Genomic DNA, 17235 nt, shown 5'->3' on the forward strand with positions numbered 1-17235 from the left:
TAAGCTCATAAGAATAAGTTAACCTTTTTATTATTATGTAATAAGATTTGGATTATCATATATAACTACATAGTCATCTGGTTGGTAGTATTATTTTATAATATTGATGCTGAATGAGAAACCTGAAGTTCCACTTGGATTAGTCCATCTTTTCGTTATTTATGTGTGCTTAAATGGTTGAGAATGCATTGTAAGAGTGTGCTAAAATACCGTATGGCCACCATTACAGTTATTTGCAAAAGCAATTTTTAGCTTACATGGGGTAACTTACAAGTTATTCTTTTATGTGTAGAAGCGTGGGATTTTCACGTGCAGTCTCCAGGTGTGCTGGTGTTTTTTAGAGCCTTTAGTTCATGCTGCAAGGAGGTTTCTGTTTCACTGTATTGTTAAGAGCTCCCAGAAATGATGGATGTGAAAAATTGGCCCTCAGTGAAACTTATCACAAGCAAAAAAAATTCTAAGCTGTGCCTTAATGTCCAACTAAGACGACAAATCATGTAGAACTTGGGAATTTTAGTTGAGAGTCTGGAATGATAGCTATGTTCTTGTTTTCTTTCTTATTTTGTGACTGTGTACTTGTTACAGGTAGGTATGTAGACCCAGCAGCATTCAAACAATTAAGTTTGACTTGTATGTGGATTTTTTTGTGTGTGCTCTCTGTACAGTGTTCTGTGTAACTGCATCAGCAAACTTCATAGTTGCATGAATTCAGCTTCCTAAATTGTATATATTACAAATATACCTTTTTGAAGTAGAATTTGGCATGGAAATATGAAGCTATGATCTTTGCCTCTTGTTATCTTGTAAAAAAACAACTTGAGAAAGTTTTCAGCACTTGGATAAACATTCTGGAACAAAGGAATAAAAATTGCAAGTTTTAAAGACACGGAAGGATATCATCAATAATTTGTCAAAATATGTGTGGTTCCAGTCTTTATGCAGTGTAAGCACCTCACACTCCTCATAGAAGCGTAATGGTACGGTAACAAAATGTGTGAGGGGAAACTTCCCTGAGAGCCTTGTGATTCACTTTGGTTGCTGGTTAAGAGACCGATGCAGAGAAGGGCTGGAGATGATCGGACAGAATCTTGTGGGAAGGTGACACTGGAATGGAGTTTAATTTGCTGTTTTAATTTCTCTGTAGGCAAGCAAATGTACACCTGGGACCACCGTGCTCAAGGGACATCAAGAGGAAACGAAAGCCAGCTGCAGCCTCCATGTCCAGCCCAACGCCAGGTAGCCTGGATTTATGTGTGTGTCAGCATTTCTAAAGTCGTGTCCCTCTTGGGCAGAGTGCCAGAGTCAGAGTAGTGGAAAACAGCATTACCTCAGTTTGAAACTAAAAAAATGGGAGAGAAAGGCAGCTAGTTAGAAAACGTCGTGTGTTTTTTGCATAGTGTGAAAAGCTTCCCAATAAACAGATCTGATAATGCAGTTGTGGTAAGCTATCAGAGCTCAGTGCTTCGCTGTGTGGTAGCTAATAACCTGTTTTGTCAAAAAGTGTTCTTTCTACAATTCCTATTTTGTGCAGCAGATCAGTATGCAGGAGCGTGTTCCTCTGGTTTTGGGTTGATATCAGCTGGTGGCTTTGGTGCCCTTTTTCAGCGTGCCTCAAGGCACTTTGCAGGAGGAGGAGAAGTCAGGCAATTTTTGTGTGGTCACTCAGTGAGAAGAGCTGTATTCTCTTGGAGTTGTCCTACTGCTGCAGCTTAAAACACTCACATTTTTTAGTCTGAGGTTGTAGTGGTTAAAAATGGTTTATTCATCTGCAGAACACAGAGGGTTTTAGGAGAATTCTTTATCACTTGTAACATTTCTCCTGCTACTAAATGGCCAGTGTCCTCCCAGCTAGCTCATTCAGACACTGTACAATCCAGTAACAAAGAGCTGGTTGAGCGGACTGGAAAATGGTGATGTGAAAATCATAAAGACCAAAGAAACTAGTGATTAATTGGAGGAATGAGGTATGGTGGGTTTCTTTGTAGGTCAGGTGGATAGAAAATAGAATAATGGAATAAGGAGGAAAGTTGTGCCATCTTTCCAGGTCAGAGATCTGGATTGGAGAATGTCTGAAAGGTTCTGTGTTAAAACAGAAGGTACAAGAACATGTAAATTAATAATCTGTTGCTCAATGAAAGCGTTACTTGTTATTGACTGTTTATTTAGGATGTCCTTTTCTAGCTTCTGAGTATCCCGTGGTATTCAGACTTCTACAGTGAAAGGATTTGTAAAGTTGTATATTGGTAGCCACAGACCTTTAGTTCATAGTATACTTGGTTTTCTTGGCATGCTGATGTCTCATTATGATTAGACTCTTTTACTTGTCTGTCTACTTTTTAGTTCAGAGTGTAATTTCTGTGCTGCGTTGCTGCTTACATTCTATAGGAGAGCTTCTATTTCTATGCCTGTATCTTTCAAAATATTATGTAAGTTGTATTTGATTAGACAAACATTTTTCATGGAACTGAATCTCCATCTGGACTGGAACTCAGCAGTGGAAAATAGCACAGAGGTCTGATAGTCTTTCAGGGAGGAGTGGGATAAAATGAAGTGTTAGAACTTAAGGAAGGAGAGTGTAGCTGTGGAATCTGGACAAGATGCTTGTGTTGATCTTGGAGAGAAAACTGCTGCAAGATCTTTTATGGTCAGAAATGGCAAAGATCTCTGCCTTCAAACCTGATTAGAAACATCTCCAGCAACGTTAACAGATGGACAGGCTTTTCTACAGTACTTGCAGAAGGAAGCTTCTGTGGTTGGATAACTGAAGCTGCATCCTTACTGACTTTATACAGCAGTCTCTCAGTTGCAGATGGAGCACAACCTGGGCACATAACTTGGAAATGTCTGAAACTTGATATTATTTCCATGCTCTGACTTTTATTACTAATTTATTATTTTATTACTAATTTATTATTAATGCCCAAAGAAATAACACAGAATTACTCTGCAGTAATGCAGAATTAACTGAAGCATCTTATGCTTGCTGGATGTTGGTGGGACAGATGCAGTTTTTTTTTGCCTTGCGTATACCTACGCATCACAGCATAGATGTCATATGCTGAATTTCCCTGTCCCTGAGGAGTCATGGCAGCCTCGTTTTCTCCCTGCAGAGGCTCTTTCTGTTTGTAGTGTCTTATTCCTTTTGCAAAAGATGGAACACGGGTGAATCAAAATGCAGGCCCATGCCTGCCACTGCAGAAATACAATGTTGGATTTCTTCACTTTTAAATAGCTTCTTAGCAGAGTCCAACTGTGCTCGTCTCACTTGTTGACCAGGTCCTGCTTCAGTGATCTCCTTTTTTGCAACCTGAGTGCCCCATGGAGGTGAAGGACACAGCCTGAGCTGGCTCCATCAGTCAGCAGAACAAATGGGCTTGCTCTGCCGAACATCGGGCCATCTCAGATTCCACCTCTTTTATAGAGATGAGTGATGAAGAGGGGCTCGTTCCGCTTTGCCGCTGTATTAATACACATCAGGGGCCAGCTCCCGGCACTAAATCACGCTACTGCATACATCTGTTATCGGACTCCTCACCAGTGTGATGAACAAGACTGCAGATAGAGGCTTCCTCGTGTCATTCTTTATAGGATTTTCCTAAAAGAATAAATAGCTCAAATCTCTGCCAACACTCTCCCCTGTCATTGTGATGAATTTAGCTTCTTTCTTAAACATGCAGCTACAAATCTTCCCCTGTCACCTCCCCCGCCACCGTCATCCACTGAAAGTTTTGAGTTGAATTTGGCTGAAATCAGAAGATGCTAATAAAAGGAATATGGGATGTGGATGCCGGCTTCTTTCTAGTTGCAGGAATGAGAGAAAGGAGATGGTGATATGTTTACTTGAGACCCAAGCAAACTAAGTTTATTCTGTTGTCTTCTCACATGCTTTTCTGACTGTACTTAAGGGTTTGTAGTTATGTTTTGTTAGAGACTTCTGTATGAATGTCAAAGAACATAAACTACCATAGCAGAAATGCCACAATCTTTATCATTGTAGCATTAAAATTCCATTATTTGCCACAGTTTGAGGTTAACTAGCCTGAATATCACAACTGACTTGCTGAAAAATAACATTTTAGGAGAAGACCTGTGTGGTGAGACAAAGGCAAAAATGGGCAGAAAATTCATTTGCTTTTCAGGAAACAACAATTAATATAAAAAATGAGTTGATACGCTTGTGTGAGTGTTGAGAGAGACTGAAGGTGAAAGTTAGTGCTTTCTGTGCTGCATGGTACATCTGTGTGTGACTCCTAATGCATAAGGCTTTAACAAGGTAAAATCAAAAGTCTAACTGGGGTAATTTGGCTAAAGGATAAGGAAATCTGGAGAAACATTGGCTATACTAGTTTAGATCAAAAGCTTGTCCAATTCAGGGACCAAAAGCCAGTGCCTAGATAGAAGGAAACTCTGTGGTGATAAAGGTCCTTCAGACTTTCAGTGATCTACGACTAGGGCCATCAGAATTCACTGATGGTGTCCTTGTGTTGTGCTAGACTCCACTGTGATAGGTTTTTGGTGTGATTTCCTCAGTGGCATAGTGGTCTGAGAAGTAGTGTGTATTTCCTTATTGTCATTGTAATTATTCTCTAGTCTGAAAGGGATCTCAGGAAGGTTGTTGTGTCTGTCTTCCCTTTGTTAGATTAGACCACAAATGTGCTAGTGAGGGTCCGTTGTGTAGTGTTGGTGGTTAATTAATAGTTTAAGGGTTTTTAACTTATTTTGCTATGTTTTTTTCTGCATATTTCCTCTGGCCTCCAGATGAGGATCAATAGGCTCAAAGTAAAACGTGCCATGCAGTGTTATCAGCTGTGTTGTTGTAGATGCATGACTCACTGTTTTAGATGGCCAAGGATGTTGGATTCCAGGTCTACTGAGTGCATTAACTACAAGCCTCAGCCATCAATACTAACTTTTTACGTAAATTTCAAAGTCTTCTAGTTGAGGCTTGCTATGGCCTTTCTATCATTCTTCCATTACAGAGCAGAGTCAACTTGTACAGAAAGTACACAAACAGTTATTATCTGTTGGGAGAATACAAGGCAAAAGTGACATACTGGGTACTGAAGCAGTTACTTGTTCAAAAAAACCCGTGGTTGCCCAAAAGACTCTTCTGACAATTTCTTGTTTTTATCTTCCTCTGTTCTGCTTGCGATTCAGAATACTGAGAATGGCAGTAAACTGTCATATCTCCAGGTTTCTTAAAATCATTTGAGAAATTTGGGTTACTGTTCAGTTGAACTGTGGATCTGCAGATCTTCCCTGCTAATTATATCTTATTCCATTTTGAACCAGTGGTCGTGTTGAGAAAACAAGAATGGATTCTAACCTAGTATAGCAGGCAACTTCTTGCTCTAATAGACTGATTTACCGTATTGAATATACGTGGAGGTTCATGGTATTGTCAGCACCAGTGAGCTCTGTTTTCTTCTTTAACTGAGCTTTGCAATCTGGAAATGGCCGATATTACAGAGACTTTGAAATTCTTGATTTTTCAGTAGGAACTTTGACAAATGGAACTTAAAGTTCGGAATGTGGAAATCATCAGGGCAACGATGCTAATGCCATCAAGCATTCATGTTGAAAGAACCTGGAGGGAGCAGAACTGGCAGGAACTCAATAAATAAAACCCTCATATCTATAAGTATTGAAGTATATGAGGAGTTTACCATGAAGTCGCTTGTTCTAACATTTTTTAATTTCCTGTTCCCTTCCTCTGTTCCCCTTTTCTGCAATTTTATATTCCAGCAACTTTATCTGTGCATGTGGATGCTGCAGAGTCAGACCTACCAGCAACACCGCCGTCCCCGAGATCCCAGCACCTTGAGTGGACAGGGAAAATACCAGCAGCTGAGAAAGCCACAATTGCTGGCTCCACTAACTTTTTTAAAATGCCACCGGAGAAGAGCCCTGGATACAGCCAAAAGGAAGCACTGCAACTGTAAAAGCTTGCTGGATTTTGGACGTGTTTGACTCTGGTGTATGTCTCCACCAAACATCTTGTTTGGCGATGGAGATTCCTCAGTATTGGCGCATGATGTGCGCCATTATCCAGACAGAATCTGTGTTTAAAAACAGGTAACAAGCGTTGGGACTGCAGTGACTGTTTAAAATGTTCTTGCTATTGCTGTATTTATTATGCGTTCATCTCCTTACCTGATGCCAACTCATACATGCTGGATTGTGTACAGAATCTTTTGGGTTTCAGATCTTAGATCTTTGTTCACTTTGTGCTTGTTTGCTGCATTTAGCATTTTCTGGCTGAAAGTTCCCGCTGCTGCTCAAGGAGGCAAAAGTCACACCCTGCTTTCTTCTAGGCCAGGAGGATTTCTTGGCTGGGTAATTAGAATGATACCAAATTGATATATGTAAGCAGAATTCCGTGTTTGCAGAATGCTTTCAGGCCGTGTGTATGAACTTGAGCCATATTCCTTCTAATGAAACAAGTACAGTGCATGCCAATTCAGAGATTGCCATTGGCCCACTAGCAGCATGGTCCCTTAGACCTTTTTTTCTCTCTTGTTCTAAATGTCTTCCGTCTTGCTTGTGTATTGCATGTTCTTTTCTAAATCTTCCAAGGATTTGGAAGAACCAGTTGGACATAAACGTGCAAACTGATGGCACGGAAAGGAACTTGGACCTCTGACAAGCTTGAAGTATGTTAGAGGATATACCAAACTTCTGTCTCTCAGTGTTTAACTTCAAAACTGATTGTCAGCATTTTCCAGCACATTTCCACTGAGGTTAACAGCTGAATGAAGAAACATTTAAGGTTTCTCGCTCCCTTCAAAAAGTATTGTCTGCTTTGTCTGCTCGGGGTGTCTCCACCTGCTGATGATTGTACTTTATTCTGAAGCATACTCGGAAGAAATTCTGTTCTCTATGTAATGCTTCCACGTCGTCCTGTTACCTTCTATGTTGCAGTACACGTGGGTAGTGATTTCTCCCTACTTTCCTTGTACTCTTGGTCATATTACACTTTTCTCTAATTATGCTATTTGCAGCATATTTTGGAGTTCATTTTTAGCATATATACCTGCATAGCATGTGTCAAGGGACCGGTGACCTCACGGGTTCTTAAGTCCTTTAACAACAGAATGTATTTGTATGCATACCATTGTTTTTACTTTCCTCACTGGGTGGAGCTTTCAGACAGGACTGTTAAAGCTTTTAAAATTCATAATGAATATGGAAGTGCACTTAGAACTGTTTTTACTCTTTTTGCAGTGGTTTTAATTGTTTTGCAGTGTTTACCTCTGTTTCAGAAATCAGTAACTGAGGGACATATTTGATAGCAAGGCTATATGGTGGTATTTTATATTTAATTATGTATTAAAATGTTAAATGGCCATAACGTATACAAAACAAATATGGAATGGCTCCGTCTAAATGCAGATTGTCAAATACATTTATGTTACAGACATGCTGCCTATCTCTGATCCCCTAATACCTGCTTATTCTTGGGGAGGGATCCAGATTGGATTTACATTTCGCAGCCCAAGCAAACTGTCAGATCTGTCCATGCAAATCCCTCTCAAAATATTTTTGTTATTGTTAGCGGTACATTTTAGAACTATTTAGATCAAGAAAAGCCCTTTTATCTTGCTAAAGAAGTGCAGGGGTCAGTTCAGATTATGAGACGGGCTGTGGGGGTTTTGTGGAGAAAGGAGTATTCCTGTTTTGAAGTAGTTATTGGATTGTTGTACTGTGTATTTTAAGCACTTGGTTCAGTGGTGCTTGGGAGTCAGTGGAAGAGGTCTCAGCACTGTGAGGGCCTAAAGTCTGGAACTGAAGCTCTTGTCTATGTAGGACTCGTAAGCACATTCAAGGCAAAGGTGGTCGTCACTTTCTTGTGATGAATTTTCACCTTCTTCAGATGAATTTTAGTTTTGGGAACCTTGTTACCTAACCTGCAGGCAGCTTAATGACAAGGAGTGGTCCCTAAAAGAGCATTTGTGCAATTGAGAGAGGCTTTTATCTCAAGAAGGATCTTCCAAAACTTCACTTGATTTGAGTCTATTCAACAGACGCACTCCTGTTTCAATTTAGTTGAAATTTTCAATGGTGGTCTTTTGTTCTCCCCCTCTTTACAACTATTCTGATGTTGTATGATCTATTCCAAGGATTGTTTGGAGTAGTTCTGTTTTTCCTGTAATCTAAGGACAATTTTAAAAATTTTATGAGAGTTGTTAGGGGGTTTTAGGGAATTAACGGCCTTTCTCTCACTCTTGGGAGAGACACCAGACTTGACATGATTTTTCTCTGGGGGCACTGCGAGATAAATTATCTTCAGATTTTCCTATTGAGGTCAGTAACGCTGTTCATCTGATTAAGCCCTTAGTTAGACTGTAAGCTCCCTAGGAGGTCTTACTTGCCTTTAAAGGTTGAATGTACCTTTGGCACTACAGAAGAGCAACTCTAGCAGGCCTTGTCTTGATAAATAGTGTTTCCTGCCACTGCAACTTCCTGAAAGTTTGAAGGGAGACTCAAATTCTTGCAGCTGCCCTCTCTTTAGTATTTCTGTGTTAGACTCTATTTGTAGGTCGATCAGGCTCTTGATCAAATTTGATTCTCCTGACTGGCAGACAACCTAAATGAATCACATGTCATGTTCCATCTTATTACTCCAGGGTGTTTATCTAAATTCATCGTCATACTTCAGTAGCTTGATTCAGATTTCAATATTTGCAGCATTCTTAGATGAATGAAGTAGGTGTGTTGTTGTTGTGCAGTACTCACTTGTATTCCACTTCTTGTCCACCAGGACTCCCCAGTTATTTCCAGATCTGGCTTCCTCTCCAGTTGATTTTCAGCCAGTGTCTTACACAAGGCTAGTTTGTCCCAGATGCAAGAACCTCTACCTGCCTTTAGGTGAGATTTAGGAAGTTTTTGTCTGCTTACTCATTCAATCTGTCAAGGTCCCTCTGGAAGGTACCCCCCCATTTTAAGGTAAGGTATAGTAAAGAGTGAGGGAGGCAGGGAAACAGTAGTTGGAGAGAAAGCTCATAAGAGGCTGGGACTAGTGCTACTGAATGATAGATTAGCTTCATGACTATACTACGCAGAGGTGTGTCTTGCCAGCATTCCTGAGTAATGATATTGAGATGCTTAGTGCTGCCCTTCAGACTGTAGAAGCTCACTCTGTTACTTGGTGGATGTTGCAGACAGCTGCTCGGTGGGCAGAGATTGAGAAGGAAATAGGTGAAAAACAGTCACTGAGAATCTTCTTTATTGTAATTGCCCTCTGCACTGAAGAAAGAAGATGCTACGATGTATATGCCTGTAAACTGAGAAGGAATTATGTCAAGCAGACAAGGACTTTGCTTTGATGTCTTCAGGATCAGTTTCTTAGCCAGAGAACATTTCAGTAAAGCAAAAGTAAAGCCTGCTACGTGTCATTTGTTCAGAAAATGTGCTTTAATAGCCCTTTACAGGAGACTATCAAGGGAGAACAAACTTCTGTTCTCACTGTGATACTGTATTGTTGTATCTTTGTCTCCTGCATTCTAATCCTGTTTGTGTTTGCATTGAGGCATTCTGGTTTTGTACTATAAAATTCAGGAAAAATATGATGATGCTGCTTAGGGCAAAAAACATAAGGGACTACTTGCTATAAAGAAGGCAAAATTATCAGAGGCCATTAATTTTTACCCAGCGCAAGAACAGAATTCAGCATAGAGAAAGAACAGTGTCTTAACTACACCGAAGCATTTTGTTCTTCAAGGAAGTGAACTGTGTCACCAGCATATGAGACTGAACTGTCACTAAAGCCTGGGTACCCATGCATGTGCAGCCTGCAGTCAGGTATACCAACTTGTGGAGACAAAATGCACTTCCCAGCTTTGATGGGGGTAAAATTCCATCTCAAGTGCAAATGTGGCTGTTCGTCTGATTCCAGTGTGTTGAGAATAATGTGTCAGCTGGCATAACTGGAAAAGAGGCTGCTTGTACCACCTCACAGAACTGGTAAAATTGGAAGATGGGCTGATACATTCAGTAATATCGAAGAAAGATGCAAAACATACATACCTGCAAATAATAATCACAAAAAAGTATTGATGACACCTGCGTGTGCGACCCAGTGTATTCACTGTCTTAAATCAGAGCTGCCAGTGCTCTGAGGATGATCAGGGATTTGCAGAGCTGTTCTGTTTTAATTGTGATCTGAAGAAAATGGGGTGAAGAGCGAAAGAGAAGAAGCACTAGGTCAGGTCAAAGGTCTGCCCTGCTTGGTATTCTGTTTCTCACCTTGCCCAAGCTTGTATGCCTAGAAGTTACTTAAGAGCAAATGAGTTGTGATTCCTCCCTTTACCTTCTGTTAGCCCCAGTGTCTGGTCTCAGAAAGATAGAAACTTTCTTCAAGACTGAAGAAAACGTTTTGCGAACCTTTTAGCAGTAGTACTTCTGCAACTGGGTTTAATTACATTTCTAGGAGGACATGTAATCTGACTTGAGAAACTTCAAAGATTAGCTCATTTTCCTTGGTAGCCATTTTTTCTTATTAAGAAATTGCATCTTTTCTTGGAATAGTGCTTCTCCCAAAGTACCAGCAACCTGACACTCTTTCTTGCTATGCTTTTTTCAGCAAGATTGAAAAGTCCTGTTCTTCCTTTACAACTAGCTTCTTTGTTGTGTACAACTATCTGTTGGCAGTCAACAAGTGCTTGTAATCTGTTAACCTATTGTCAGTCACTTTTCATAAGCTTCACAGTATAAAACTTTGTCATTCAGCCTTTTGGTTTCTTTCCCCCGTGAACATGAACGTCGCCAGTATTCCACATTCATCTGCACTGAGTTTAGTGTATTCTCTACAGAAGCAGGAAATCTTCTCTCTTGCTATTCATGCTTCATATATTTGTATAGCCAAATATAGTCCTTGCTGCCCAAACAGTGCCATAACTGCAATAGAAGTCATATTCATGCAGCTGGGTGAAGCCTTTGAATTATCTTTCAAATCTGGCAACACCAGACAGTTAGCCAAAGCACCGTCAGTTTTGTTTCCCTTCTGTCCCAGGCAGCTTACTCGGAGGTAGTTCACAAACAGCTGTACTCTAGAGAGCCACATAGTATATGTCACAACTGCTTTATGTGGTCGTAAGATTTAACTGCATAGTAAGTATTGGATTCTGGGTTCTTAGGAGTCTGTTTTGGGGGTAATGTAAACAGGCTTCTTGTTTGTATTCTTTTGTCTTAAACATATATTATCTGAAAAAAGGGCCTTGCAGAATCTGTGTTGCAATTATAGAAACTGGAAATAAAATCAATATATGAAAGATTTGTTGTATCTGATACAAAGTGAGCTGAGAGTGGGGGAAAAGGTTCAGTGACATCCAAGTAGATTTACAGAATGGTAATTGTTCATAATCTTTATGCTTCTTCGTCTGTTCCCTTAAATACCTTAAATATAGACTGCAACCTGAGAGTCTGTAGGAATTGATGACGCTTTTTTCCTTCGAATTGCAAGCTCGGCTGAAGGATTTGAGGTAACTCATCACGTCCATTCTTTGCTCAGTAATTTTTGTTTGTTTCCTAGTTAGCCATGATATCATGTCTGGGCAATCGTGACGCTTCCTGTTTGGAGCTTGAAATGATTCCAGAGTTTCTTAAGTATCCTTTCACTTCCAAGTCACCGCTTTGGATTTGCCAAGTCCCAGAAAAGATTTCATTTAAACGAGTGGGTCAGTCTCAATTGATATTTTAATGGATATATATTCATTTTGCCAAAAGTAGCATCCTTTTAAGGCTGATTTACATCACTATATTTTACCATGATAGCAGCAGCTTCAAAGATCAAATTAGCAGTGGACTTTGAATTTTCTCTTGCATGCATTTCTGTCCCTAAATTGATAGCTTTGCATGCTTGTGTGAGGAATGAAGCAGAACTCCTCCTACATTAACTGTTGCCAGAAGCTTGAGCTGATGGAACGTTGTTAAAACAATGGTCAAGATCCTTTGGAAGCCGCTTGCTTCAAGTTCTTAATCTTATATGCAGGTTGTTTGTTGGTTGTTTGATTTGTTTTCCAGTTTGTAGAGCTGGTGATTTTCCCCTCTCACCTTCAAGCTGCACCTGTAAGAGCTGAGAAGTGTTTCTGGTGAAACATTCTGATTTTTGTTGGGAGGAAGTAGAATAGAGCTCTTAAGAATAGAATCTCTTATGGGAAATGCCCCAGTTCAGCAAACATGATCAGCTGTGGGTAATAATCAAAACACAGTCAGATATTCATAGTGAATTCTGTGATTCTGTGATTCATAGTTAGTTAAGAGCGTCTTCAGTGTTCCACCTGCCTTTGTTGGTTTCTTAGTAATAAACATTTCATTTGATAATTGGGGCATTTCTTAACTCATTTTCTTTTTCTAAGCTGACTTTTTGTTTGTTTTTTCCTTTTGTCACATGCTCTTAGTTTTACAGGCACAGGGCAGAAACTTGTTATTTGAAGGGCTGCTGGTAACTTCAGTAGTGCGGCTCTGGCTGTAGGGTCCCATCAAAGTGATGGCTTTATTCTACTGCTGGTGTTTTTCAGGTCATGCTTGTTTCATACTTTTGCACCTCAGAGAATCTACACCTGATGAAAATACATGGATACAAGTAGACTAACTACGTACTTAGGGAGGATTTCTCACCTCTAAGAGATATTTCACATTTGAGAGTGCAAGATTTGTTCTCTACAGAAGTCAAGCAATTTTCCAGTAAGGGCAGATACTTGATGGTTGTTTTTTAATGAAAAGAAATACAGAGTTTCAAACTGCTACACTACATTCATTTCATTCGATCCAGGCGAGGGAACAACAGGGAGATACCTGAGGATGAGAACAAGAGGGAGAGCTTATGCACATTATATTCTGGAGGTGCTGCCCCTAGGAAGACAAAAACACATGGAATGTATAAGACATCTTTAAAACAGCATCATATTTGAAGAGCATTGCTCTCAATAGTACAGTCAGCCCCTCTGCGTGAACAGTACAATGTAGTCAAGCTGTTGCAAAAGTTGGGGGTTCTCCCCTTTCCTATTGGGTTTCTGCCTCCGTCAGTGTGGGACATCTTTGATTCACTCATTGTACAGCTGCATGGGTTTTGCTTTTTCTCCTTCATTTAGACACTTCTTGCTTCTCAGGCATCATAGAGATGGCAACAAGCAAGTATATCTCCAAGGCTGTTGGTCACTTGCATTCATAACAATAACTCTTTTTCTGCCTTTAGCAGTAAATGGGTAAGACCGCATCTCCTCCAGTTGTTGGCCTTCCCCTCCCCAGAGGTGTGTGTTTGGTGCTCAGTGAAGCTGGATTCCGATTGAAAATAAACTGCGTGCTGATTTGATTTAACTCTGTAATGTTACACACAAAGGGATGAATTAGGATAACAGTTCATTTCTTCATTTTTTATTATTTCTGTCTGTATGCAGATATACATGTGTATGTATGTATATTTACAACTATAAAGTTTATTTTTACACTAGGGATTGTTGGTATGTATTCCCTTTGTGTTGGGACTTCTTTACAGGATATTCTAGCTTCCAAAAATATGCTTTCTCCCTGGGTCCTGGACTTCAAAGGAATTGAAAAAGGAAGAGCAACCCAAGTGCGTAGTATGGCAGAAGATCTGCTATGAAGTATCTAATCTACTACAACTCAAGAAAGAGAAATAGGTAGGTGAAAACTTGGTCTTGAGCAGTTGCTCTTCATATACTTTTACCTGAAGTATATCTTCATATACTTTTACCGTAGGCCAGTATGATTGTTGGCTAATGTCTTGCATGGACATTCCAAGTGTCACTTTCTGAGTCTCTTCCCTAAACTCCAAAGCAATGACTGTACAGTGCAGAAAACCAGCTGTTATTTAATAAACGACAGGCTGCCTGTCAGTGCCCAGGTGGGTAGAAAGTAACTTCTCAGAAGTTCTGCATGTTTTTGCCCTAAGGTCACCTTAGGAGCCAGAGTCAATTATCTGAACTGTATCAAGAGGAGAAAGGCATTAAGAACCATAGTGACTTTTGTCTGTCCTCTGTTTTGTTCTGTTTTCTCCTTTGAATCTCAGTGTTCTTAGAATCATAGAATCACTCAGGTTGGTAAAGACCTTGAAGATCATGGAGTCCAACCATCTTGGAGAGAAATTAGCACTTTTCCTTGAACCAAGAAAAACCCCTCTACCTTTCTCCAACATGTATTAGAATTCTTGTGTCAGATGTGGTTAACAGGCTCTATTTGCAGCTGAATACCCAATTTCTCATATAAACAAATGCCGTTGACCCGTTGGAGTTTCCACAAAAAACATGTGAGATGGGGCAGGTAGCTGCAGTTGTATCCCCATAATTGCTATAAAGCACCGTGGGCCGTGTTATCCCTTGCTTACACACTGCACCTACATGTCTGTGCTAAATAGGCTCTTTCTGAACAAAAGTACATATTTTGTGCTGCAGAAGCATTTAAGATGACATGCTGTACGCCTTATTCCTTCTCTTCTAAAGCAATAATTGTACACTACTGTGTGACTCAGACACAGTTCTGCTGACACCTACAAATTGTTTTTGGGTAATCTACATCCCACCTGTGTATACATACTTAAATGCAACTCTGGTATTTGCTCATGGGAAGGTATCAAATGATCATCACAAAAATCTGGGAACTGAAAGCAGCAGATCTGGTGTATTCAAAATGTGAGTGTTCTCTGTCATTTCACAAGTACCTTGAGTTTTGGGGTACAGACGAGTGCAACTTCTACTACTTGTCACCGAACTACTGCTGGTAAATGAAAATTGGAATACAGTGTTCCCTGGAGAGTTTGTCTGTCATGGAGCTCAAGAGGTTAATATGTAGTTATGTGGTGATACTATAATTTTATATGCATCTGCAGATACTGGTAATAGATATTAAAGTGGGCATTTACATCCTTATTATGGGTCAGTACTTGATGTCATAATAAAAAAGTCACATCAGAAAAGTATGGGATAAAATTCTGATTATGCCCCTTTTGGAGTGTAAATGGCTTTAAAATTCAAATTGTCACCTGATGGGAGGATCAGGAAAGAGTCAGAACAAGGGCAAAGGGGTGAAGCTGTGAGGCACAGGGGGTAGGGTAGGGAGGAAAAAGACAGGTTGGACAAGGCCTTTGCTTGTGCAGTTTATATCCACTTGAATACTACATCTCATTACTTAGGCTTTCTGTGTCATCTCATTAAACATAAGCTTGAGTGAAAGGTGGACTTTGCAATGTAGTATGAAGGTCAGTAGACTACAGATCTTCAGTCTTTCCTACAGTGCAAATCTAATTGGTGTTGGTGAGGCTAAAATCTCATGGTTAAAGCAGTGTTCTTGTTTGAAAAACAAACAACATCAAAACTATGAAAGAGTTCCCAAAGCAAGAAAAAAGCTGGAACTCCATTGAGGCTGTCCTCTTCAACTGCAAAGCCTGGGCCAAATCCTAAGGAGAGGGATAGATACTGAGGGGGACTGAGATGGTACAGAGTGGTGTAGGTTAAAATCTACCTAAGGAGCACAGTGGGGACTACAGCAGCTTGTAGTGTGAACAGCATATGCAACTGGATAGATTGGGTCAGGAAACTCAGCTGCAGTGCACTCAAAGGGTTTCTGACACCTGGAATGTCTGTGGGAGCTGAAACCCTGCAGCAGATGGAAATTTGGAAGGGTATTAACCTTCCATTTTGCTGCTCCTTTCTTATCCAAATACATCTTGCAAAGTCTTCACAGCTGACTGCAATATTAGGGACGTTATATTTTTGGGAGATGTGAGGTGTGCTGCCATGAAGTGAACAGCGCTGAAAGAGGAAACCTCCTTCCGCCATTTCCACCCCACCTTCCCAGGCCTGGCTGTAACATCCTGCTGTTCACCTGGCACTCCTTGGGCTCACCCTTCTGAGTTGCATCAGCCTCCTTAAAAGAGGAAAACAACAAGCAACAACAACAGCAACAAACCACCCCGAAACACAAAAAGCACCCAGCCTCACTTTCTGCTGATGCAATCAGTTGATTGGCTCAGCTGGTGCATGCGAGAAGTGCCAGAGCAGCAGCAGGCCTGGGGTGGGGGCTGAGGGAGGGGCTGCCTGGGCAGGAGGGGGCCTTGGTCAGAAGGAAGCTCCGCTTTGCTTTGGCTCAGTTGCTTGCAGTCTTGTGGGTGCTACCCCATGTTCTCAAGGGATTCTGCAACTTACAGCAAATGTACAGGCTGTGAGACGTGCTTTGTAGAACCTTTAAGTCACACAGAGCTGCCTCACCAGAGCTGCGTGCTCCTCATCTCCCACGTGTTCCTGATGGGGTTTCACACTGTCTCTAGCTCAGGTAAGAAGGGATATTTCCTATGAAAAAACTGCTTTTGTTTCCTAAAAAGGGACTTTGGTTGGATAGAGCTGCTCTGCTTTAGAGAACCCCAAGTGTGCTATGCTGGACCGGGCTCTGAGCAACCAGAGGGAGCTGTAGGTGTTCCTGTTCAGTACAGGGAAGCCAGACCAGATGGCCTTTAAGGGCCTCTTCCAACTCAAGTGATTCTATGAAGCCTTTTGTCCTTTGCAATAGCTTTCTCTAGAGGTACTGGGGATGTTGGGGCCTCTCACCAGCCTGCTCCAAGATGGATACCGAGCGGGCCTGGGGCAGGCAGTCAGCCCCTGAGTGAGGTCCATTCAGTGATTAGCAGATCTTGGTTTGTGAATGGCTGCATCTCTTGGCTCAGATGGCTTTTGGCTGCTGAGGGAAAAGGAATGGAGAACTCCATCCCCCTATTTGCAATTAGTGTTCATTATTAAATGCTGACAGTGTGTTCTCTCATGTATCTGGATTTTGTTTATGCACTGTTGTTGCCATAAGCTTCTGTGCTGTGATGTCTTGCGTTAGCTGCTGCTGAAAGAAGTCCAAGTAACAGTGTGCTTTGAGAAGGATGGGGGTGACTTGGCACAGACAGAGCAGGAGCAATTCTGAGGGAAGGATGAAAATGGGTTTAGTTAAGTGGGAGCCTGGCAATGGAGTAAATGGCAATACCTCTGTGTTTAAGTGTGATGCTGGATTTTTTGAGGGGGATGAGGAGCTAGATAGAAGGTGTAATTGAAGGCAGGGGGAAGAGCTGGCCATGGAAATGGCTTGGCAGAGGGTGCTTTTAGCCGACATGGTATATTTGGGTGTTTGGGGTAATAAGTGTGGCACCTAGGGCAGGAGACTGCAATTGCTGGGGATGACCAGAAGGTGTGTGGAACACACACCAAGCATCCTGAGTTGGGCCTTTTGGAGATTAAGTTT

General features: G+C 41.1%; 1 protein-coding gene across 8 annotated transcripts in view; it reads left to right on the top strand.

Moving 5' to 3' along the window:
• Positions 1-13452, top strand: part of GPATCH2L (G-patch domain containing 2 like) — a 69103-nt gene extending 55651 nt beyond the window's left edge. For all 8 annotated transcript variants that reach the window (XM_085549226.1, XM_085549228.1, XM_085549229.1 and 5 more), the window contains 2 exons: positions 1145-1236; positions 5746-13452. In XM_085549226.1, the coding sequence (XP_085405352.1) occupies positions 1145-1236; positions 5746-5942 (289 nt within the window). In that variant the 3' untranslated portion in view covers positions 5943-13452. The remainder of the gene's footprint in view (positions 1-1144; positions 1237-5745) is intronic.
• The last annotated feature ends 3783 nt before the right edge of the window (positions 13453-17235 follow it).

This window comes from Coturnix japonica, chromosome 5, assembly GCF_054131305.1.
Source record: "Coturnix japonica strain WE chromosome 5, WE-NBRP24, whole genome shotgun sequence".
Taxonomy (NCBI): domain Eukaryota; kingdom Metazoa; phylum Chordata; class Aves; order Galliformes; family Phasianidae; genus Coturnix; species Coturnix japonica.